At 41.2% G+C, this 26,054-nt stretch overlaps 1 protein-coding gene and 1 non-coding gene across 2 annotated transcripts; both read left to right on the top strand.

Annotated features, from left to right (window-relative positions):
• Window positions 1-2,713: 2,713 nt before the first annotated feature.
• LOC130036725 (CXXC-type zinc finger protein 1-like) lies at window positions 2,714-5,473 on the top strand. Its single transcript, XM_056128621.1, has 8 exons — window positions 2,714-2,776; window positions 3,116-3,276; window positions 3,541-3,748; window positions 3,847-3,957; window positions 4,390-4,439; window positions 4,607-4,703; window positions 5,097-5,249; window positions 5,327-5,473. The coding sequence occupies exons 1-8, from the start codon at window positions 2,714-2,716 to the stop codon at window positions 5,471-5,473; spliced, it is 990 nt and encodes a 329-aa protein (XP_055984596.1).
• Window positions 5,474-14,927: 9,454 nt separating this feature from the next.
• LOC130036779 (U6 spliceosomal RNA) lies at window positions 14,928-15,030 on the top strand. The gene has a single exon (XR_008794446.1). It is a non-coding gene; the product is annotated as a U6 spliceosomal RNA (small nuclear RNA).
• Window positions 15,031-26,054: the final 11,024 nt, after the last annotated feature.

Raw genomic sequence — 26,054 nt, 5'->3', positions numbered from 1 at the left:
GGGTGCTGTGGTTTGCAAAAGAGGCATTGAGTGGCAATCATGTTCGGTCTGTAGTCTACTTTCAGCATGCCTCTCCCATCCTGGGAGGATCCTCCCCACACCCTTTACTTGGTGTTCCCTTCTCTATCTGAGGTGCCTTTTCCCCTAGCATGTACGGCTGGCCTTCAAGCCATGGAGTGAACCTCCTGGTACTTATCTCGGCTATTCTTGGATGTTAGTCTCCTTTTTTGTTACTTTATGTTCCCCAGATGAATGCCATCTTTCTATGTCTGTCCCTCTGTTTCTGACTCATTTCACTTAGCATGATACTTTCCATGTAGTACCACTTGTATGTAAATTTCATGACCTCATCTTTTCTAACAGCTGCATAGTACTCCATTGTGTAGATGTACCAAAGTTTCTTTAACCAGTCATCTGTTCTCTGTTTCCACTTGGTTGGTCAGTGGAGTGTCATCTTTGAAGATACCGTTAGCCTCAATATCGTGGAGGGTTTTGCCAACCTTGTCTTCAATGTATCTTATGGATTTTGGCCTGCTGTTGAGATCTTTAATCCATTTTTATCTGACTTTTGTGCATGGTGTTAGGTTGAGGTCTAAGCCCATTTTTTTGCATGTGGTTGTCCAGTTATGCCAGCACCATTTGTTGAAGAGGCTTTCCTTGCTCCACTTCACATTTCTTGCTCCCTTATCAAAGATTAGATGTTCATACATTTGTGGTTGTGTGTACATATATTCCACCCTGTTCCATTGGTCTGCAGCCCTGGCTTTGTTCCAGTACCATGCTGTTTTAATTATTACCGCTTTGCAGTAGAGTTTGAGGTTGGGGAGAGTAATGCTTCCCAACGTCTTTTTCTCAAGAATTGCTTTAGCTATTCGTGGGCGTTTGCTGTTCCATATGAATTTCAGGAGTGCTTGATCTATTTCTTTGAGGAATTTCATGGGTATCCTTATAGGGATCACATTGAATCTGTATAATGCTTTGGGGAGTATTGCCATTTTGACAATGTTAATTCTTCCTATCCATGAGCGGGGAATATGTTTCCATTTCCTTGTGTTCTCTTTAGAGGATTTAGGATTCTCAAGATATAGTATCATATCATCTGCGAGTAGTGAGAGCTTGATTTCTTCCTTTCCTACCTGGATGCCTTTAATGTCTTTTTATTGCCTAATCACTATTGCAAGTACTTCCAGTACTATATTTAACAGAAGTGGTGATAGTAGGCATCCTTGTCTTATCCCTTAACTTAAAGGGAAGGACCTTAGTTTTGGCCCATTGAGGATAATGCTTGCCATGGGTTTGTCGTAGCTGGATATATTTTAAATAGGATAGACTTTTTGATCTCAGTCTTTTCTGATTCATTCTTTGTATATAAGAGTACAACCAATTTTAGTATAGCCAATTTGTAGCTGGCTACTTTGTGTATTGGTTTATTGTTTCTAGTAGCTTTTTTGTAGACTTTTTAGGGTGTTCTATGTATATCATCATGTCACCTGCAAATAGTGATGATCTGAGTTCTTCTTTTCAAATTTGGATTTCTTTTATTTGTTTTTCTTGCCTAGTTGCTATAGCCAGGATTCCTAATACTATGCTGAGTAAAAGTGGAACCCTTACCTTTTATCTCAAAGGGAATGCTATTAGTTTTTTTTACCATTAAGTATGATATTGGCTGTAGACAGGAAGGTTCAGGGGACCATATCATAGAGGTCGCCAAAGGTCAGCTGTGTGCAAGGCAAGAGCCCTTCCTACTCTGTTATTGCTCCAGTCTTGCAAAGGAAGTGTCTTATCTCTATACTATCTCTCCGGCCTGATTATAATCTTTCTGAGCAGATGATACTGGTTTATGTATTCAGATGGGCAAAGTGGGACCCATTGGAACAGCTAAATATATCTGGATAAAGTGAGTAAGAGGGCCAGGTGGGGCCCTGAGAGATAGCATTTAGCGAATCCAGGCCAGAGAGTGAGTCTAGAAAGTTGGGTTAGGGTGAGCCTGTCCCACCTCAGTGACACCTCAGCTGTTGTCTGTCTGAGTGTCTGAATACCTTCCTCAGGTCTGAAACCTATGCTAGGGCACTTGATAGGAGACTTTTGGCAGTCATAAGCTGATGAGTGTGTGGCAGGGCCATTAGGTTGAAATTGGGAGAAATTGAAACAGTGGAAATACTGGGAAGCACCGAGAGAAGCAGTGTAAAAGAGAAAACAAGGTCTGTGCACAGATTGTTTAAGAAATAAATTGGAGACAGGATTGGAGAGCTAATACAGTGGGTAGGGCACTTGCCTTGCATTACCAACCTGTATTTGGTCCCCAGCATCCCACATGGTCCCTCAAGCTCCTCTAGTAATGATATATGAGCACAGAGCTAGGAGTAAACCCTGAGTATTGCCAGGTGCGAGGTGTGCCCCAATTCTAAAAAGAAATAAGTGAGAGGTGTTGTGGTCCTTGTAAAAATGGAGGGGGTACCTTGGTGCTGGGTGTGATGTTATAACTACATGCATGAGAAACCATTATCAACAGTATTGTACACCATAGAATACCAGTCAATAAAAATTTAAAAAAAGAAAGAAGTTGGAGGTAGGAGAGATAGTACACGGGTCAAGATATATGTCTTGCATGTGGTCAACTCTGGTTTGATTCCCGGCTCCTTATGGTGCCCCAAGCATTGCCAGTGAAAACCTGGAGGCCTCTTGAGCACCATTGGCCTGGGTAATCCCTGACATGACAGGACCCAAGCAGCACCACATCCTTGGCTCTCTCATTGAACTCCTAGCCCAGATGACTGTAAATAATTTTAAGGAACTCCTGCGCCTCCTAAACACCACCTGACAACACCCCCCAGAAGAAAAAGAAGTAAATTGGGACACTTGTCAGAATTTTCATGGTCTATAGCACTGGCTGAGTGACACTCAGGAATTCTTGATGCTGAATCCTGCACTTTAGAAGCAAACAATGAATGGGGAGAAAACAGAGAATTTGAAGGAAAAGACTGAGCATAAGGTGTCTACTTAAGAAATGGGGGAAGTGTGTGGAGGTAGAGGTTAGGGGTAGATTGTGGGTCGGGGATAAGATTTGGGGAATGAGACTGACTCCTCTGCTTTGACCATTCTTGTCCCACAAAAGGGGAAGAAGCCTAAGAAGGAGGACGACAAATGGAAACCATCAGAGGAGATGCAAAAGATTCCAGCCTCACCACGGCAGTGCTTGGGACCTTGCTGTGTGAAGGCTGCCAGACCAGAATCTAAGTATTGCTCAGATGAATGTGGCATGAATCTGGCAGCTGCGTGAGTATATCTGAGGTTAAAGGATAGGGCCACTCACTGCTGAATCACGCATTCAAAGTTCACCCACCAAGTCCACTCATTTATCTTTAGTTACTTACTTGCAAACTCACTCATTTGCATTCATCCATACATCCACTAGCCACCTATTCACCAACATTCACTTATCCACCATTCATTATCCATTACGTTCACCATTCAATCATTCATCCACTTCTTTTGATCCTCCTGTCTACCCATTCCATTGCTTTCTATCACTCCTTCCAGCCGCATCCGTAAGATCCTGCCCCAGCGAATTCAGGAGTGGCAGAAGGACCCCTGCATTGCTGAGGAGTATAACAAGAAAATGCTTGAGCACATTGAATGTGAGCGACAGGCCACCCACAGCCACCTGAAGGATATGGAGAGCCGTTTCCATGAGCTTGAAGCCATCATTCTGCGTGGCAAACAGCAGGCTATGTGCAAGAATGAGGAGGTACGTGGGAATTAGTGGGCTGTATTAGATAGGAATCTGGGTATTTTGCCTTGGTTGTCCTCCCTTTTCTTCACTGACCTCTCTACTGTTTTGTGCAGCACTTCAAAGGTGAAAATAATCGCACAGATTTGAAGATCTTCTGTGTCTCCTGTGGTAAAGCCATTAGTATCCACATAGCCCTGCGCCACATGGAGCGCTGCTTTGTCAAGGTTGGAGCATTGGTTGGGGGCAGAGGGAGTCCAGAGTGTTTGGGGATGGGTGTAATCCACAGAAGGAGGAAAGGTTTGGTGCCTGGATCTACCTATTTTGCTTTTCTTTCATCCATCGTAGAAGGATGAGGCATAAGTGAATGAGGAGGAACATTGGCAGGGAAGATAGGAATATAATATCCACAGAGATAGGGAGCTGGAGAGGTAGTGCAGCTGGTAAGGCACTTTCCTTGCATGTAATCAACAGTGGGTTCCATCCTGTGCACCACCTACAGTCACTGGAGTACTGCCTGGAGTGAACTCTGAGTAAAGCTGGGTGTGTCTTTCCCCACCAAAAAATCCACCAGGGTATTAATGTGTTATTTCTTTGTCATGGGAGGGCATGCATCATATGCCCACAGTTCCTCCAACTTATATTTATTTTTTTCCCAGTACGAGTGCAACTCATCATTTGGATCCATGTACCCAACTTCCATTGAGGGGTGAGTGTGAATACAAGTCAGGGTCAAAGGCCTAGTGTGAACAAGGAGAGGATGCAGATGGGATCTAATGCAGAAGTGAATTATTGGAGCAGGGTATGGGCAGGATTGATGAGAAAGTGAGGTCTGGGTTCATGACCTTCATTACCTCACTTTCACCCTCCCATCAGGACCACAAGGCTGTTCTGTGATTTTTACAACCCACAGAGTAAGAGATACTGTAAGAGACTCCAGGTGCTATGCCCTGAGCACTCTCAGGACACCAAGGTGAGACTCTGCCTTCTTTATCTCATCACTACACATTCATTTCCTACTTGCTACCTGAATATCCTGTTCCTATTTTACTCCCTGCTTGTCTTCCTATTTACTTCCTTTTTCTTCCCTGCCTTCCTACCTCCTGACCAACACTTACATGCTCTTTCTTTCCTTTCTGACAATCCCACATTCCCCACTTCTCACTGTTTGATCACCTATTCTTACTTTTACTTCTGTCTGTCTGCTATTATTTCATAAATAACCCCATGCTCAACCTTCCCCCATTTCTCTAACTATCCTGACTATTCTGCTTTGCTTGACCATCCTGCATTCCCTTATTCCTCTTCTCTTGCCCATCTGATCACTCTTTCCTCCATATCTTGTTTTCTTCATATTTACCCACAGGTCATTGACGATGAGGTGTGCGGTTGCCCACTAGTGCACAATGTCTTTGAGGTCACTGGTAATTTTTGTCGTCTCCCTAAACGTCTATGCAATTATCACTATTGCTGGGAGAAGCTGAGACGTGCCGAGTTGGACCTGGAGCGTGTGCGCGCAGTAAGTTACAATGATGAGTGAGGACTGGGAGATGGGATAGGATCCTGTAATTCCTCTCTAATGCTCACCTCCTATAGCTGTACAAGCTAGAACAGCTGTTTGAGCAAGAGCAAAAGGTGCGCACAGCAATGGCTAACCGGGCTGGGCTCCTATCCCTGATGCTACACCAGACAACTCAGCATGACCCGCTCACCAGTGACCTACGCTCCAAAGCAGACAACTGAATTCTGCTTAATTCAGCATCCTTTACTCAACACTGTACAGGAAGATGTTTTGTGAATACATTACATATATCTTTTTATGAAGGTCATAGATATTGTATTATTTCTCAGGGCATATTATAGTTTATTTTTATGTTCATCACTTGATTCATCTCTACTGATCCTTTCTTATGTGTGTATGGGGAGGGGGGCAAAGGAGAGCCTGAAAACTTCAATTTTTATCCCTTGATCCCTAATTCCCTTTCTTCCCTTAACTTGGGAGGGACCAGATGGTCTGCCCTGCCCTTCTCTCCCATTGCCAAGTTGTGTTAGCACTGTAGCACTGTAGCACTGTCTTCTTGTTGTTCATTGATTTGCTTGAGCGGGCACCAGTAATGTCTCACAACAAGTTGCGAGACTTGTTGTTACTGGTTTTGGCATATAGAATACGTCATGGGTAGCTTGCCAGGCTTTGCCATGCAGGCAGGCTACTCTTGGTAGCTTGCTGGGCTCTCTGAGAGGGGCAGAGGAATTGAATCTGGCTTGGATGCATGCAAGGCAAATGCCCTACCTGCTGTGCTATTGCTCCAGTCCAAGTTGTGTTAATATGTTTTATTTTTATTTTTTTTATTTTTTTATTTTTTTGCTTTTTGGGTCACACCCGGCAATGCACAGGGGTTATTCCTGGCTCTGCACACACTCAGGAATTACCCATGGCAGTGCTCAGGGTACCATATTGGATGCTGGTAATCAAACCCTGGTCAGTCATGTGCAAGGCAAATGCCCTACCCACTGTGCTATCGCTCCAGCCCCCACTTTAGAAGAACAAGGACTTTTAATATTCCCTGATGGCTTTGGACAAACTTGCAGGCTATCGAATGTAGCCTGCCCACAGGGCAGAGTCTGGCAAACTCCCCGTGGCATACCAAATATGCCAAATACCAGTAACAATGATGGGTCTCATTCTCCTAAATAGCCTTGAATATAATCTCAGGGCTAGGATGAAAGAGACGTTACTGGGGCCTGCTCAAGGCAATCGACGAATAACAGGATGATGAAATGAAAAATGAAATGATGGCTCTGAACCCTGTTCCTATGTCTTAGTTCCAAACTTCTAATGATGGTAAATGAAGAGGTAATTCACCTTGGCAGGGTCTATGGTACTATACAGAGATGGCTTTGAGGTGGTGCACGCTCAGTTTTTGGTGGATCACTTGCCAGGAGGATGTTACCTTATGAAGAGGGTTCCAGTGATCTTTGTTCCCTACAGTTCCTCCCACCAAATCCAAAGCCATCAGATATATACTTATCCCTGATTGTGGCCTACTACATCATAATCGTTAATAGTTTCCAGGCCAGAAGTGTAAAAACATTAAGATAGGAGATAGACTAATGTAGGATGATAATGATTTCACTTTGGAAACCTATGGAGAATCCAAGGGATGTCAGTCATGTGCCTGCCCATATCCATCTTTTTCTACACTTGACCATCCCTTGGACTTTTCTGTCAACCTTGGCCTCTGATAATCTCAGTCTCATACCAGCTCTGCCTATCACATTCTGGCTTTCTATCCCTATCATCCTGCACTGTCTGTCCTTTTAAGTCTGCCCTTTTCATTGATTGAGCTCCCATTTGATCGTGCCCATTTCACATGTATAAAGTTGCCAGAAGAGGAGTGGGATCTCTGTTACATATGCCTTTGCCAGCACCAGCAGGCCTCCTGTATCAGTAGAGGTGTGTCTAGCAATATTACTTGTGGGTATTGGTATGTCTCAAATGATAGACTTGAACTATTTTTTCCTATACTCACCAGTCACTGAATTTAAAATTTTTTAGAATTATTTTTCCCACGGGCTGGAGCGATAGCACAGCGGGTAGGGCGTTCACCTTACAAGCGGCCAACATGGCCGACCCGAGTTCGATTCTTCCGCCCCTCTCGGAGAGCCCGGCAAGCTACCGAGAGTATTGGATATGCCAGACACAGTAACAACAAAGTCTCCAATGGAGACGTTACTGGGCCCGCTCGAGCAAATCGACGATCAACGGGAGGGCCTTTACCTTTACCTTTACCTTTATTTTTCCCACAGGACTCATAATTTCACCTATATGTTCCAAAACATGTAAAAATAATAACTTTTTTTGGTTTGGGGGACATACCCGGCAATGATCCGAGGTTACTTCTGTCTGGGTTTGAACTCAGGAATCAATCCTGATGGTGCTCAGGTGACCATACAGGATGCTGGGAATTGAACCCAGGTTGTCCAAGTGCAAGGCAAATGCTCTACCTGCTTAAATATAGCCTTGACCCTGTTCTTCTACACTTATACTTCTTCTTATACTAGCACTAATTTTTATTACTGACTGTCAGCTGTGTTTAAAAAAACAATACCCCATTTTTATTTGTTTATGTTTTTTGCTTTTTGGGGGTCACACCCGGCGATGCAGAGGGGTTACTCCTGACTCTGCACTCAGGAATTACTCCTGGTGGTGCTCAGGGGACTATATTGGATGCTGGGAATCGAACCCGGGTCAGCTGCATGCAAGGCAAACGCCCTACCCACTGTACTATTGCTCCAGCCGCCCGTTTTAATTTTGTTGTTGTTGTTGTTTTTGGGTCAAACCCAGCGTTGCTCAGGGGTTACTCCTGGTTCTGCACTCAGGAATTACTCCTGGCGGTTGCTTGGGGAACTATACGGGATGCTGGAAATCAGGACCATATGGGATGCTGGGAATCGGGACCATATGGGATGCTGGGAATCAAACCCAGATGGGCCGCGTGCAAGGCAAACACCCTACCTGCTGTTCTATTGCTCTAGCCACCCTATTTTTATTTCTAATTTAATAATTTTCCAGAGACTAATCCCATCATTTATTACTTTAAAGGATCACCTATTTTGGGTCTTTGTGTCAAGGGTCAAACCCAGGGTTTTAAATATTGCAAAACATGCACCCTACCACTAAGATAGTTACATGAGAGAAATAGATGCCTAAAATGAAACCTTTTTATTTCATTTATATTTCCAAAGTTTCTATATATTAATTTGTACATTAATTTGTACATAGTGATTCCATTAATAGCCACTTCTTGATTAGTTTTTTTGCATTTTTGTTTTCCTGTGTCTGTTTAATTTTGTTGCTTTTTCCCTAATTCCTTGACTAAAATTCCTAATTTCATTATTTTAGGTTTTCCTGTCCTTTTATCTAATAGCAACAACAAATAATAAAATGCTTTGTTTTCTAAATGCATCTGTATCTCAAACACTCTGGTCCTAAAGGAGAAACTTTAAATTTTAATTTTTGTTAGTTTCTAATTGGTTAGTTTCACTGTATTTATTTTTTGGTAATTAATGGTTTTCCTATAAGAAGAGAAAGTAGCCTGGTGAATGTGTAAAGATTATCCAAGATTTTTCTTTGTACACCACATAGTCAATTTTGTTAAAACTATATTCTTTTTAGATATGCATTTTCATCTAGTTTAATGACTAAGGTTTCTTTGCTCTGTTTGCTTCGTTTACTTTGGCTGTTATATTAACAAAATACAGCATCAATTGTTATAATAAGTGCTATAATGTTTTTAAATAAATTTCTCCTTGTAATTCTCTGGGTTTTTTTTGTGGGGAAGAGAATGCTAAAGTGTGTATCTTAGGTCATTTTGGAAAAATTTTTAGAGATGTACGGGGCAAAGAACAAAATAACAAGGATCTACTTGGCTAATGTGGAAGACTGGGGTTTTGAACTCCCACTCATATGCAAGATGGCTATTCAAAGCCTGGATTGTGGCCCTTAGGTATTTTTTCTTAGTATGTGCTTAGAGCCCGGCAAGCTACCAAGAGTATCCCACCCACACAGCAGAGCCTGGCAAGCTCCCCGTGGTGTAGTCTCACAATGGAGATGTAACTGGTGCCTGCTTGAGCAAATTGATAAACAATGGGAGGATAGTGCTACAGTGCTATGTGCTTAGGTGTTTATATTAATGAGTTGTTTATTAAATTAGTATATGCATATTGGGTTTACTTTTGTTTTTATTATTGAGGTAACATGGTTTACAATAGTTCTAATGTTTAGGGCTTATAATGATACTGCAATATAAGCAGTAACTCAGCACATCCATACCTAGAATCAAAGGGTCACAAACCCTATGACTGCATTTAACATGAGTCTTTTTGGGTGCATGTGGTGCCTGGGATCAAACAAAGGTGGGATGTAAGTGTGCCCACAAGCCACACTTACCCATGAAGTAGGGACTTATGGGGGACTGGAGGAGTGACAGTAATGGCAAGGGGCCAGTGCTACCCAGAGTCTACCTTTATCTTACAGTGTGTAGATTCACTGGCAGCACCTCCAATCTAACCTCTACTTCTGAGTAGCATGGGCCGAGCTGTAGGCCTAGAACTCCAGTGCAGAGCTGCAAAGCACTAGGGCTGGTCAGCAAATCCTTGTGCTATTCTACCAGGCGGACTCCCCCCCCCCACACACATATAGCCCCACAGCGTCAGAGGACAGCATCAGGGCCCAGTGAGTCCATGTGCAGGCACAATGACAGATCAGTGCACTGGAGTATCCTGACATAGTATTTGGCACTCTGTCTATGACCACTAGCATTACCCATCTTTCTGTCAACCATCTCCCCACAAATAGAATATTATCTGACAAAGAAGATACTTTAATAGGGAGCCGGAGAGATGGTAGAGTGGGTAAGGCACTTGCCTTGCAGATGGCCAACCACGATTTGATCTTTGACAACATATGGTCCCTGAGTCCTGCCAGGAATGATCCCAGAGCACAGAGCCAGAAATAAGCCCAGAGGACCTGCCGGATGTGGCCCAAAAAGCAAGAGGAGAGTTTTGATTTGTTTCTTTTTATTATTAAATTATTGGTTTATATGTTTGTAAGATACAAATGTTATCAAATATATTTTTTAAATTTTTATTGAAATTCCATGATTTACAAAGTTGTTTATAATACAGTTATTTCAGGCATTATAATGTTCCAACACCAATACCAACACCCAGTGTGACCTTCCATTTACCAAAGTTTCCAGTTTCCCTTCTACCCCCCCCCCCCCAGTCTGCCCTGTTTGTAAACACATAACAAATTAAGTACATATTGCTTGTCCCAACAAAACTTAATGGAATGGCAAATGGAATTAACAGAAAATAAATTAATAAAAGTCCATTTGTGGTACTTTCTATATGATTTTATCCATGTAAATAAATTCAAATCATTTAACCCAATATAATATGCCTATTCTCATTTACATAAATAAGTTTTCAACTCTGCCATCTAAAATATATTGCGTTAAATTTTATTTTGTATTTGGATCACCATGTCTTCCATGTCATTCATAAAATTTTTTTTCTTAATTCTTTGCTAATTTACAAGGAATAGGTAAAGGCTATAGGCAATAGGAGTTTTAGAAATAGCAATAGTTGGGGGTATGATCCTGCCAGCAGGTCAATCTGTACCTGTGAGGCAAATGTATGAGCAGCCTGATGGTGCCTTCAGACTTCTAGATACCCCAAAATTGCTGCTGTGCCTTTGGTCAGACCCGAACAACTTGTTCTGCTTCTCTCAGCTCTTTGCTATGTAGTTACAACTGCTTGTTGTGGAGAGCTGACTTTCAATAGATCACAGTGAGGGAGCTGCTCTGCTAGGTACAAAGCCCTGACTCAGAAGAAGGTCATCTACAATGGTTTAGCATGAGATTCCCCACGAATGTGCGTTGCATGACGGGCGAGGGGGCGGCTGCCTTTCTGCAGCACCTGGATTTCCGAGGCGAGTGACTCTCTGCACTGGACCCAGGACCCATTTCTGACGCGCCGCGGGGGACAAGCAGGCGAAGGCGTGGCCCGCCGATGGGCACAAATAAAGGCTACAAGTATAAAATTTAGTAAGAGTGAAGAGAATTAAGAAAATTTAAAGGGGAAAATATGAATAGACCTATAAAACTATACTGATTTACCCTAAGACAGGTAATAATTGTTTTATATTAGGAAATATTATATTATAGATACTGCTTAAATAGCTGGGCTGGAACGATAGCACAGCGGGTAGGGCGTTTGCAACTTAATATGTATTGACAAAGATTCACAAACTGCTCATGCATCCTTCCTTAATATAACAATGTGGGTTTTGCAAGGCTTTTATATAATCTGTTGATCTTAGCAACTAAAATTTGTTGGCACTCCAAATTAAGGCAATAAATACATTTCATTTCATTTCATTTCATCATCCTGTTATTCGTCAATTGCCTCGAGCAGGCCCCAGTAACGTCTCTTTCATCCTAGCCCTAAGATTATATTCAAGGCTATTTAGGAGAATGAGACCCATCATTGTTACTGGTATTTGGCATATTTGGTATGCCACGGGGAGTTTGCCAGACTCTGCCCTGTGGGCAGGCTACATTCGATAGCCTGCAAGTTTGTCCAAAGTAGGAATAAGACAATAAGATGTCATAAAAAAAAAAAGTTTTGTTAAGATGTCGCGCGGCCGCAAATGCGGCCGCGCGGTTCCGGGATCTGGATTTTATAAATACATTTATCTCCTCAATAATAAGTTCGTCATATCAACCTTTCCAATTATAAGCTACTCTATCTTATACTTCAAAAATTCTGTATTCTATAAAATCTATGATACCATGCTTGTTTCATCTCTACATCAATATTCATGTATTCTGGATAAGAAATTTTATTTCAAACTGACATTGAATAAACAGTCAACTCCTAAAATTAGCATTTGATTTTGAACTTTAAAATATTAAACCTTAGGCCTTGAAAGGTAGCGTAGCAGATGAAGCGATTACTTTGCACACAGCAGCTGACTTTTTTCTATCCCTTCATTGCATATGGTCTTTCAGCCCTGTCAGGAGTTATCCCTGAGTGCAGAGTCAGGAATAAGACCTGCGCATAGTTGGATGTGCCTCCGCACAAAACATCAAGTCTTCGAATGCACCATAATTTATATAACAAATAAACTATTAGCAATCGTAGAAGGAGGATGGTTTGGTTTTCATTGCAATTAACACCACTGTGGTGAAATTCCTACACTCAAAATTTTATGTGTATACATAATTTTTTTCTAGGAATTAAAATATTTTACCAAGTTTTAAGGACAGATATTGAATTGTAAAGATGTGGAGAAGACAAATGGACACTTGGTATCCATGAGAAACTTTCTAAGAATTTTACAATTATATCAGTTATAGATATACAGCTTGTGACTACAGGAGCATGGTGTTCCCTGGGTCTCCCACAGATTGTGCCCTTTTGTATAGCTAAAGTTTGGAAATTTTCAGACTGCTGAATATGAACTATGTAACTTCTCTGAGTCACCTGCTCTCTTCAACTTTTGCTTTCCAGACCCATATCCTTTTCTAAAAAGCACAGGAAACAACCAAGATTATCATGGGTTATTAATATATATTAATTTGTTGCTGTCTTTCTTTCTAGTGACTTTTAGGTGTATATAAGAATCTTTGCAGTAAAATGTCAAATTAAGATATTAAGTCAGAATACCCTGGAAATCGTGCCCATAAACTACCTCCACAGCCATGTAAGCTCATCTACTGGTCTTGCTCCAGAGACTCACAAATAAATCTTAAAAGAGATCAACTAGCCACAATTTTTTTCGAATATACATCCCTGGCTGAGACATTTAGGCACTCTAGGCTGGGGTGGAGGTGGGGGGCACGGGGCAGGCCAGCAGCCACCCAAACAAAGCCTTGGCGGCTGGTCTCCATCACCTCAGAGTTTGAGCCTCACAGAGAACTTAACCTGCTGATAACCTGAGCTACACAGGTCCCTGTGATTGAAGACTCTAGGCCTTCTCAGAGTGGGCATGGGCTGCCTTCTCCCACCAACTTGTACTTTCGGAAGCCCCTGCACTCACTTGCACATCCCAAAGCCACCACCCAGTTAAAATATTAACTCCAGCTGCACTTCCCAGCTAAAAATTCAGGAATTCCTGGACTGCATTGCTGCATTAGTGGCTACATGACATCTCCAAACTCTAGAACACTGACAATATAGTATTAGCACACCAGGTTTGATAAGGTGTAGTATAGAAGCCAATCAATCTCAACTAACAAAAACAATAATACAGAAAGCTTAACTTGTAACATCATTTTAGTAATACTTCAGACAAGAACTTAAAGTCCTCATGGTCAGTTAGAACAATTTTCATTAATTTCTTCTAAGGAAATACTTTTTGATCATTCTGTTATCAATTTATTGGTATCATGCAATATAAAACAAATAACCGTGGGTCTACTATGGGGCCAGGCTTGAGGGATGGTTGAGTAAAAGGCAACAGCGGTGAAGGGAAGGGTACAGTGGTGGTGGGATTTTGTGTTGAAATATTGAATGCCTGTAATAAATCATCACAAACAACTTTGTAAATCACGGTGTTTAAATAAAGTGTGAGGGGTAAAAGGGTGGGGCTAAGACAGTAAGTCAGGGATGAAATAAACAATGGAAGAATACAACACCAGAATTTATTTGAACTGCAAGTATCCAGGTCCTATGATCCTGCAGCGTAATTAAAATTAAGATGCAATCAAGCTATAACCGAAAACTATCCCCATTCATTGGTACACATAGAAGAAAGAGAGACCAAATGAAAGGACAGGTCAATCTGTATTGGCTGGTCCAAGCAATCTTATATGAGAAATTTGTCTCATGGCCACAAGACAAGTAATTTTCCACATCCACCCCCCAAATCTTTTTTTTTCTTTTTTTTCTTTTTTTACTAGTGAAACACCATGTGGTACAGTTGTAGACTTAAAATTTTTGGTGCTTGGGTTTCAGTTATAAAATGATTAGATACCCGTCCCTGCACCAGTGCCCATTCTCCACCTCCAGTGCTCCCAGTATCCCTCCCACTCCCCATCCCCCATCCCACCCCACCCCTGTGGCAGGGCATTCCCTTTTGTTTTCTCTCTCCTTTTACACCCCCCAAATCTTTAAAAGCCATAACTTTATACAAAAGCTATAAGATAGACAGGGAGCAATGGAGAGCAGGGATCAAGGGCCTCTGAGTACATTGGTGATGTAAAGGATTGATATAGCTAAATATCCAAACCACAGAATAAACAACACTGAAAGCAAGAGATCCAAACTTCAACAACCAAACTTTTAAAAATGCGTCTGTTGGGGCCAGAGTGATAGTACAGTGGAGAGGGCTTTTGCCTTGCACTTGGCCGACCCGGGTTTGATCCCCAGCATCCCATATGGTCCCTCCATGCACAGCCAGGAGTAACTCCTAAGTGCAGGGCCAGGAGTAACCCTTGATCATCGCCAGGTGTGACATCCCTTTGCTAAAAAAGCCAAAACAATGTGTTTTTCAAGGTGGCAGGCTAGGGATGGGGCGTGGGGGTGGGGGAGCAAGAATGGGAGGGAACCCAGGAACCCTGATGGAGAGAAGACACTGGTAGTGGGATTGGTGCTGGAACATAGTATATCTAAAGTCCAATCGTGGTGCTCGCTTTGGCAGCAGATATACTAAAATTGGAACGATACAGAGAAGATTAGTATGGCCTCTGCGCAAGGATGACATGCAAATTCGTGAAGTGATCCATATTTTTTAACATGATTGCCACTCAATTCCTCTTTTGCAAGCCACAGCACCCAAAAGGAGAGAGAGAACAAAAGGGAATGCCCTGCCACAGAGGCAAGGTGGGATGGGGAGAGGGAGGGTGGGAGGGATACTGGGATTAGTGGTGGTGGAGAATGGGCACTGGTGGAGGGATATAACTGAAACCCAAGCACAAAAATTTTTAAGTCTACAACTGTACCTCATGGTGTTTCACTAATAAATAATGCAAAATAAAAAAAAATAAAGTCCAACAGTGAATAACTTTGTAAATCATGGTGCTGTAATATATATATATTTTTTTGTTTGGGGGCCACACCCTGTGATGATCAAGGCTTGCTCCTGCCTTTGCACTCCAGAATAGTTCCTGGTGGTGCTTGGGAGATCATATGGGATGTTAGGGATCCAACCCGGGTTGACTGCATATAAGGAAAGTACCATACCCAGTGTATTATCTCTCTAAAATTTAAAGAGATAAATTTTTTTTAAAGCAGATACTTTCAATCCAAAATTATAGGACATAACATTGCAAGGACACAGAGGGAGAGAAAGAGTGCATGTTGGTATTACATTGAGTGAATATCCATAAAAGCAAGAAGTGAGGATTTTAAAAATTATTGTTACTGGTAATATATTTACAAAAGAATTAATATTTGTGATTTTTCCTTTTTATTATTTTTTTAAATTTTTATTAATGAAACACCATGTGGTACAGCTGTAGACTTACAAATTTTTGTGCTTGGGTTTCAGTTATACAGTGATCAAGTACCCATCCCTCCACCAGTGCCCATTTTCCACCACCACGGGTCCCAGTATCTCTCCCACCTCCCCATCGCCCCAACCCCCCTGCCCCTTTTTTTCTCTATCTCCGTTTGGGTGTTATGGTTTGCAAAAGAGGCATTGAGTGGCAATCATGTTTGGTCTATAGTCTACTTTCAGCATGTCTCTCCCATCCTGGGAGGATCCTCCCAACACCCTTTATTTGGTTCTCTCTTCTCTATCTGAGTTGCCTTTTCCCCTAGCATGTGTGGTTGGCCTCCAAGCCATGAAGCAAAAATCCTGGTACTAATCTCGGCCACTTTGGGGTGTTAGTCTCCTATTTTGTTATTTTCTGTTCCCCATATGAATGCAATCTTTCTATGTCTATCCCCCTCTTTCTGACTCATTTCGCTTAACATGATACTTTCCATGTAGTACCACTTGTATGTAAATTTCATGACTTCGTCTTTTCTAACAGCTACATAGTACTCCATTGTGTAAATGTACCAAAGTTTCTTTAACCAGTCATCTGTTCTTGGGCACTCAGGTTTTTTCCAGATTCTGGCTATTGTAAAGAGTGCTACAATGAACAAGTGCAGATGTCACTTTGACTATACTTTTTTGCCTCTCTGGGATATATTACCAAGAGTGGTATTGCTGGGTCAAATGGGAGCTCAATTTCTAATTTTTTGAGAATCGCCCATACTGTTTTCCAAAAGGGCTGAACCAGTCGGCATTCCCACCAGCAGTGAAGGAGGGTCCGTTTCTCGCCACATCCGCGCCAACAATGGTTGCTTTTGTTGTTTTGGGTGTGGGCCAGTCTCTGTGGTTTGAAGTGATATCTCATTGTGGTTTTGATCTGCATCTCCCTGATGATTAATGATGTGGAGCATTTTCTCACGTGCCTTTTTGCCATTTGGATTTCTTCTTTGAGAAAGTTTCTGTTCATTTTGTTGCTTCATTTTTGATGGGGTTGGATGTTTTCTTCTTGTGGAGTTCAACCAGTATCTTGTATATCCTTGATAAAAGAGATAAAATTTTTATCTAATAAAAATTTTGTAATTAAAAATCAAAAAGGAAAATCTATAAAAGTTTACATAGAGGTTTAATCATGAGCATCATCCAGATGGTTTTATCTTCATTTGATTTTAGATGGTGGGAACTTTGAGTCTTTGAACACTCAGTGGGCCTTTGGGGACTCATGCCAACACTTCACTAACCAGTCATACAATCGTCAGGTTCCGCAGAGCATAACCTCGTAGTGCGCAGAAGACTGTATAACGTTATTGATCAAATTCTACTCCTTGAACATGCAATGTAGGCACTTCTGGCCCCTTAGTAACCACCTCACTCCCTTAGGTAGACCCTTAATCTCATAAACATTCCCTTGGAAGCTTCTGGGAGTGAAGAGGGCAAGTCAATCCCCAGTACCCCATATGATCCTCTGAACCTTGCAGGAATGATCCATGAGTGCAGAGAGAGGAGTAAGCCCTGAGCACTGCCCTAAGTGTGGCCCCAAACCAAAAAGAATCACGTTTAAACACCTGAATGAATAAACAACTGTATCAGTTTTCTCCAACCAACATAACTTTACCCTAATGGTTTATAATAATATTAAAAAAGAATATCTGATGGGCATTGTCAGGCAGGAAGGAGGGGAGAGTATCGAAGCAAAATTCCCTAAGTATGTTACTTGCTTAGCAGGGTCAGAACCATTTCAAGAACACCTAGGGAACCAAATAGGATGTCTGGTATCAAACCTATGTTGGCTGCCTTCTAGGCAAATGTCCTATCTGCTGTACTATCGTTTCAGTCCAAAAGTGATTCTTTTTTGTTTTTTTCATTTTAATGTATTTTTTATTTTATGGGGCAGGATCCTGCAGGAGTTATCCCTGAATGCACAACCAGGAGTAAGCCCTGAGCCCCCAAAACAAAACAAAAATAGGATATATTTTATTATTATAATTATTTTTTTGGCTTTTGGTTACATGGCTTGATTGGGGGTTCTAGCAGGGGAGCACAGCTACTCGTATAGCACAGCGGTAGGGCAGCCAGCCTGGCCATGCCAGGTTCGATTCCTCCGCCCCTCTTGGAGAGCCTGGCAAGCTACCGAGAGTATTCAATATGCCAAACACAGTAACAAGAAGTCTCACAATGGAGATGTTACTGGACCCGCTTGAGCAAATCAATGAACAATGGGAGGACAGTGTTTTGTTGTTTGTGGTTACAAGGCAACAGCCCTACCCACCGAACTGTCTCTCCAGCCCAGGACATATTTTATTAAAGAACTCTCAGACTATGTTGGCATAGTATTGCCAGGGGTGTCCTTGGGGACCCATTGGCCACTACTGGGGAGGCCCCCCAAATAAACCTCTGGTCCTATTTATGGTCTGTTCTTCTTTTATGTTGTTAAAAACTCATCTCTATTTTAAATATGCTTTCTTGAAATACAATGTAAAATGTAAAATTGTAATAAAATCATTTCATAATACAAAAATTAGTCCATTATCATTCCCTTAGTATATTATTAGTTCTAGTAAAACAATCCATACTCCTTCCATATGGAGCTCAGCTTTTGTGCTCAACCTGTTTCTTCACTTTGCTTGCCTAGTCACATAGACCTTCTTTACAGAGCTATTTCAGTTGAGACATTTTAATTTCACTTTCATATATTTCACTTTGCATCCCATAATTATCTTCCAGCAGAAGCTTCATTAACACTAGCAGATAAATTTACTTTCCTTTGGAGAATTTACTTTACCTGCCTAATTGTATTTGTTTTGCAGGTCTCAGGGTTGCCAAAAGACAAAGGGAATGGATAATATATTCCTCTCTTTTGAATATCCAGCAGAACATCTTACTCCACTGCTCTTTTCTGGCAGTTCTCAAATTAACTAGAAGACCTAAGAAGATAGAGGATTGTTTAAGTCTTATATTTTAGCAGAGAATAACTCCTACTCTGTGAGCACAGTAATACACAAAATTTCAGTTATATTTTAACCCTTTGATAGTAAATATTTAACAAAATTCTGTTTTACACAATATGATGACAAACACTGTCAAACACCGTCCTCCCGTTGTTGGATTTGCTCGAGCGGGCCCAATAACAGCTCCATTTTGAGACTTGTTGTTACTGTGTTTGGCATATTGAATATGTCACGGGTAGCTTGCCAGGCTTTGCCGTGTGGGCAAGATACTCTCAGTAGCTTGCTGGGCTCTCTGAGAGGGTCAGAGGAAACGAACCCGGTTCGGCCAGGCTGGCTGCGTGCAAGGCAAACACCCTACCGCTGTGCTATCGCTCCAATATGATGAAAACTAATAAAAATTTTATTTGTAAGATATGTGTTATTCTGTGCTGGGCAGGAATGGTACAAAATGAACCTGGACAATTTGTTGTGCAGAAAAGCCAAGATGTGCTCAAGGAATCATGGTGACATGTAAAAGGACATAATATTCCTTCCTGCTGCAAGTGACTCATAGGCCAAATCAGAGAACATTTTAAATTTTTAACTAGATTAAAGTAGATTAAAAACAGAATAAAATAATAATTCATGAATCTATTAATTTATAAATAAATAAACAAAAGAAACTGGGCAGAAATTAAACTTTATTTAGGTGTGTGTTTTGGAGGGGGTAAATTTCTATAGCAGTGTTGGTGAGTCTGGGAATAACTCCCAGTGATATTTGGCCTGGCAACACAGGATCTGACCTTTACTTGTGGGGACCCAGCAATTCAGAATTGCATGAGGCCATCAGGGCTCTCCCATGTGGTGTGAGTGCTCAGGAAACCTAGAGGTGCCAAGGAACAAAATCAGTGACTTGAGCATGCAAAATATGTACTCCATTCCTTTGAGCTATCTCCCCAACTCTGTTGCTATTTCAGTGTATGGAGGGAGCATTTGTGACACTGTGGACCACATAGGCATTGACAGGTATCATATTTTATGTGGGTAGTGCCAAGGACCAAACTGTAAAGGCAGATTACCTTACCACCAAGCTACATCTCTGGGCTTCAGCTCAATATAAGTGTTTGAACTTCATCCATGATTTTATATATATGTGTTTTTTTATATTGAAGGCTGTGCAATTGACCATGTATAAATGCATCATAAGATATTTATCCATTCACTCATTGATGAAAATTTGGGTGCTTCTAGTATTGAGGATTATGAATAATGATATTATGAATATTCATGCATAGGTCCTTTTGCATACTTTTATTTCCCCTGAATGAATTTGTGGGAGTAGAAATGCTGGATAACTGAATGCTAAATTCTTTTTTCCTCTTTAAAATTAATTTCCATTAATTTTCAATATTTTAAAAATTATTTTTTAGCCACCTTGATGTACAAAGTTGTTCATAACAGAGTTTCAGGCATACAACGTTCCAACACAATCCTACCGCCAATGTTCCCTCCACCAATATTCCCAGGTTAACTCCTGCCCCTAGCCTATCTCCATAACAGGCACATTTTAAGTTTGATTATTGTAGTTTCTGATGTCTAGAGTATTATTGGATCTGTAGTATATATATAGTATATATGCTCGAAGACCCTCCTGTTGTTCATTGATTTGCTCGAGCGGGCCCAGTAACATCTCCATTGGAGATTTTGTTGTTACTGTGTTTGGCATATTGAATACATCACGGGTGGCTTGCCAGGCTCTGCCGTGTGGGCAAGATACTCTCGGTAGCTTGCCGGGTATATATACATGTAGTATATATGTTATATATATGTATATATATATATACATGTAATACATGCCTACCCTACTCATGTGAAGGTCCCTTCCCCCTGTACCTGTTACCTCTTGTCTGCTTATTTATTACTACCCCTTAAATTTCTCCTTCCATGTCCTTCTACTTTCTATATTGGTTTGCCCTCACTTTGATACTTTGCACCCCCTTTTCCTGTTATTCTATATCCCATAGATAAGTGAGATCATCAGGTATCTGTCCTTATGACTCACTTTCCTTTATATGATAACCTCCATTTCCTTCCAAGTTGCAGTGAATTGACTTCATCATTTCTTGCAGCTGCATAGTATTACATTGTGTGTATATATATAATACCAAAACTTCTTTATCCATTTATATGTCATTGTACACCTAGATTGATTCCATATCCTAGCAATTGCACTAAGTGCTGCAGTGAACAATGGTGTGGATATATATTTTCAAATAAATGTTTTTGCGTCTTGGAGGCAGATAACAAGATATGAAATTTCTGGGACTTAATGAGCCTCTATTTTTTATGAGAATAGCTTAGCCTTTATATATGTGTAGGGTTCATGGTATCTGTCACAAAATTCCAGTAGCTTCCATCTTTCAAAAGAGACCCTCAAGCTAGGAATGTGACCCAGGAATAAATCTTAACATCTTGCATGCATGAGATGAAGTTCAATCCACAGTCCTACAAACAAACAAACAAACAAACAAACAAGCAAACAAGCAACAACAGCAAAAACAACAAACCAGAAAACCAGAAACTGTGGACGGAACTTACATGATTTGAGTGCATGCTTGACATGTTGAAGCCCAGGTTTGGTCCCTGGCACTTCCCAACTCCTGGAGTATTACCAGACAGATCTTGATTTGCTTCAGCACTATTCGGAAGATATCCTCCCTCTGAAAGGACAATATACTCCTCCCTTTCACCTAGATATCTTTCTCTTTGATTATTACTAAAGTTTTCACTGTCACTGTCACTGTCTTCCCGTTGTTCATCGATTTTCTCGAGCGGGCCCAGTAACGTAACATCTCCATTGGAGACTTTGTTGTTACTGTGTTTGGCATATCGAATACATCACTGGTAGCTTGCCAGGCTCTGCCGTGTGGGCGAGATACTCTCGGTAGCTTGCCAGGCTCTCCGAGAGGGGCAGAGGAATCGAACTCGGGTCGGCCCTGTTGGCTACGTGCAAGGCAAACGCCCTACCGCTGTGCTATCGCTCCAGCCCACCAAAGTTTTCAACAAATATAAAAGTTTTGTTTGCCAGTTTGCTTGCTTTAGTTTTTTATATTCCACATTAGTGAAACCATATGAAAATTATCTTTCACTTCCTTACTTATTTTATAGTCAGCTCATGTTCTTCCCATTGTTCCCAGAGGCACAGATCAATTTTTATTTGTCCAATGGACTACACCATTTTATTTATTCTTTTAAATTTTTAATGAATCACCGGGCTGGAGCTATAGTACAGCAGGTAGGGCATTGGCCTTGCATGCGACCAACCCGGGTTTGATTCCTCAGTCCCTCTCGAAGAGCCCGGCAAGCTACCGAGAGTAACCCGCCCACGCGGCAAAGTCTAGCAAGCTCCCCAGGGCGTATTCGATACACCAAACACAGTAACAACAAGTCTCATAATGAAGACGTTACTGGTGCCCACTCAAGTAAATCGATGAACAACGGTAGGACAGTGCTACAATGAATCACCGTGAGATATAGTTACAAAGATTTCATGATTGAGTTTCTGTCATACAATGATCAAACACCCATCCCTCTACCAGTGTACATTTTCTACCACCAATTCCCCCAGTATCCCTCCCGCACCCCACCACACCCCCTCCCTCTATGGCAGACAATTTCCTTCTTACTCTCTCTACTTTGGAGCATTTATAGTTTGCAATACAAATATTGAGGGGCCATCATGTTTGGGCCTTGATCTATTTTCAGCACACATCTCCTATCCCAAGCGATCCCTCCAACCATCATTGACTTAGTGATCTTAGTGATCCCTTCTCTATCCCAGCTACCTTATCCCCCCAGCTTGTGAGGCAGGCTTCCAACCATGGAGCAATCTTCCTGGCCTAGTCTCTACTGTCCTTGGGTGTTAGTCTAATATGTTATTATATATTCTACAAATGAGTGGCCATTCTTTATCTGTCGCTCTCTTTCTGACTTATTTCACTTACCATGATACTCTCCATGTTCATTCATTTGTAAGCAAATTTCATGATTTCATCTTTCCTAACAGCTGCATAGTATTCCATAGTATTTCATAGTTTCTTCAACCAGTTGTTTGTTCTCGGGCACTCAGATTGTTTCCAGATTCTGACTATTGTGAATAGTGCTGCAATAAGCATACAGATGTCATTTCTACTATGTTTTTTTCCAGGATATATTCCCAGAAGTGATATTACTCAAAGCAATATATATGGAAGCTCAATTTCTAGTTTTTTTTAGGAATGCCCATATTTTTTTCCAGAAGGGCTGGACCAGCCAGCATTCCCACCAACAGTGAAAGAGAGTCCCATTCTCCCCACATCTGCTCCAGCAGTTGTTGCTCCTGTTTTTTTTTGTTGTTGTTTGTTTTGGCGTGTGCCAGTCTCTGTAGTGTAAGATATCTCATTGTTTTGATTTGTATCTCCCTGATGATTAGTGATGTAGAGCATTTTTTCATGTATCTTTTGGCTATTTGTATTTTTAGGAAGTTTGTTCATTTCTTCTCCCCATATTTTGATGGGGTTGGAGGTTTTTTCTTGTACAGTTCTACTAATATCTTGTATATTCTAGATACAATCCATTATCTTATGGATGTTGGATAAACAATCTTTCCCATTCCGTGGGCTCTCTGTTTGGTCACCATTTCTTTTGTGGCACAGTAGCTTCTTAGTTTAATGTAGTCCCATATGTTTATGTTTGTTTCCACTTGCTTGGTCAGTGGTGTTTCATCCTTAAAGATGCCTTTACCTTCAATGTTACGGAGTATCCTGCCTATATTTTCCTCCATGTACTTTATGGATTCAGGTATGATATAGAAGTCTTTATTCCTCTTTGATCTGACTTTTGTGTCTGGCGTTAGACAAAGGTCTGAGTTCATTCTTTTGCAAGTAGTTGTCCAGTTTTCCCAGTACCATTTGTTGAAGAGGGTTTACTTGCTCCACTTTACATTTCTTTCTCCTTTATCAAAGATTAAGTTATTATATATTTGAGAGATATTCAACTCTTTCCCATTGGTCTTTGGGTCGGTCTCTATTCCAATACCGTGCTGTTTTAATTATTACTGTTTTGTATTAGAGTTTGAAGTTGGGGAAGGTGATGCCACCCATCTTCTTTTTCCCAAGGATTGCTTTAGCTATTCATGGGTGTTTATAAGTACAGATCAAATTTTTAAAAATACAGAGTAGTAATCCATAGCACAATTTTATTTTTTGTTTTTCTGTCCACACCTGGTGGTGCTCAAGACTCACTCTTGGCTCTGTGCTCAGGGATGACTCCTGGAAGGGTGTATGCAGTGCTGGGAATTGAACCCTGGTTGGCCATATGCAAGGAAAGCTTACCCGCTGTACTATCTCTCTGACCCCTGGATATTAAATTAATTTTTAAATTTGATGCAGCTTCATTGGGCTATAATTTATATGCCATAAATTCACTTATTAAAGATAAAGTTCATAGATTTAATATTGACAAATGTGTAGACAAATGTGTAATAATCATGGTCTAATATTTGAATAGCTCAATCATCTCATAAATATTCATTAAACTATTCTAGTATATGCGTTTGACACCATATATCTTTCCTTAGACTACTTTAGTATCTTAGCTTATATTTAATTAACTTTAATGTTTATATTATTGTGCTTTTCTTTGTTTTCAATTGGATTTTCTTTTTTCTGTCTCTATTACTGTTTGCTTTATTTTTCTCCAAACATCTCAGCACTGGTTTTGACTGAGGATATAGTTCTTGTACTAGTTTTCTTCTTTGGTAACTTATCCCATTGCTAATCTCATCCAGTCTCTTGACACTAAAATTTATGTGTGTTTTTAGGAATTTTACATTTGTTCAAACTTCAAAACCTTTTCAGACATTTTTCTATTTATTTATTTATTTATTTATTTGAATAACAGTGGGATACACAGTTACAAAGTTGATCATGATTGGGTTTCAGTCATATAATGTTCCAACATCTATCCCTTCAACAGTGGACTTTTCCCACAACCAATGTACCCAGTTTCTCTCCAGCCCTCTACCCAGCCTGCCTTTATGGTAGGCACTTTCCTTCTCTCTCTCTCTCTCTCTCTCTCTCTCTCTCTCTCTCTCTCTCTCTCACCCCCTCTGCCCCCCTCCCTCCTTCCTTGTGGGCATTATGGTTTGCAATACAGATATTTTCAGATTATTTAGACTCACAGCCACCCCTATGATATCTCCATGTGTATATCTAAATGTGCCAATTTTAGATATAAAATGAGGTTGTGCAGCTCAGCATCCGGAAATCCACTGACAATTCTGTCCCCATAACCATCACCTCTCTTCCTTGGTAAGAAAAGTCACCATCCCTAGCAGGAACCAGATGCTAGAAGCGATAATTCTGCCCCGTGATCATCACTGTTCTGCTTGTGGCCTAGGAATTTGGCTCTTCCAGCCTCATAATGTGGGAGCATAGAATGTTTGTCCCTGGGTGTCTGTCTTCATTTATCATAGTGTCTTTGAGGTTTATTCATGCTGTAGCATAGATCAAAAGTCTGTTCCTTTACTTCGTGGTGAGAGGAAGGGAGGGATCGCACACCCGGTGGTGCTCAGGGCTTACTCTTGGCTCTGCACTCAGGAATCACTCCCGGCAGGCTCAGTGGACCCTACGGGGTGCCAGGAATCGAACACAGATCAGTCATGTGCAAGACAAAAGCCCTACCATTTTATTATCGCTCTGACCCCAAGTGCTTTCCATTTTTAGGGGTGAATAATAGCCTGTGTGTATGTGTGTGTGTGTGTGTTTGTGTATGTGTACCCCATGGCACTTGTCCGTTCATCTGCTGATAGTTATTTGGGTAGTTTCCACCGATGGTCTATCATGAATAATGGTCTTCAGTGTTCTCTCTCTCTCTTTCTCTCTCTCTCTCTCTCTGTCTCCCTCCCCCTCTTCCTTCCTTGCTCCGTCTCTCCCGCTCTCCCTCTCCTCCCTCGCTCCCTCCTTTTAAGCCTAAATTCAGAAATGGGATTGTTGGCCATATGGAATTTTGAAGCTTTGCTTTCTGAGGAACTACCACACTTTTCTTTTTTCTTTTTTTTTTTTAACAGAAACTGTGGGCTGGAGCAATAGCACAGCGGGTGGGGCGTTTGCCTTGCACACGGCCAACATGGCCAACCCGAGTTCGATTCCTCCGCCCCTCTCGGAGAGCCCGGCAAGCTACCGAGAGTATCTTGCCTGCATGGTAGAGCCTGGCAAGCTCCCCGTGACGTATTCGATATGCCAAACACAGTAACAATTGTCACAATGGAGATATTTTATGAGATTAAAATGAGATTTTTAATCTTATTTTA

The sequence above is a fragment of the Sorex fumeus genome, unplaced genomic scaffold, assembly GCF_029834395.1.
Source record: "Sorex fumeus unplaced genomic scaffold, SorFum_2.1 ptg000065l, whole genome shotgun sequence".
Taxonomy (NCBI): Eukaryota; Metazoa; Chordata; class Mammalia; order Eulipotyphla; family Soricidae; genus Sorex; species Sorex fumeus.
The sequence above is the reverse complement of the archived record's forward strand: the minus strand, read 5'-3'. Positions and strand labels throughout refer to the sequence as shown.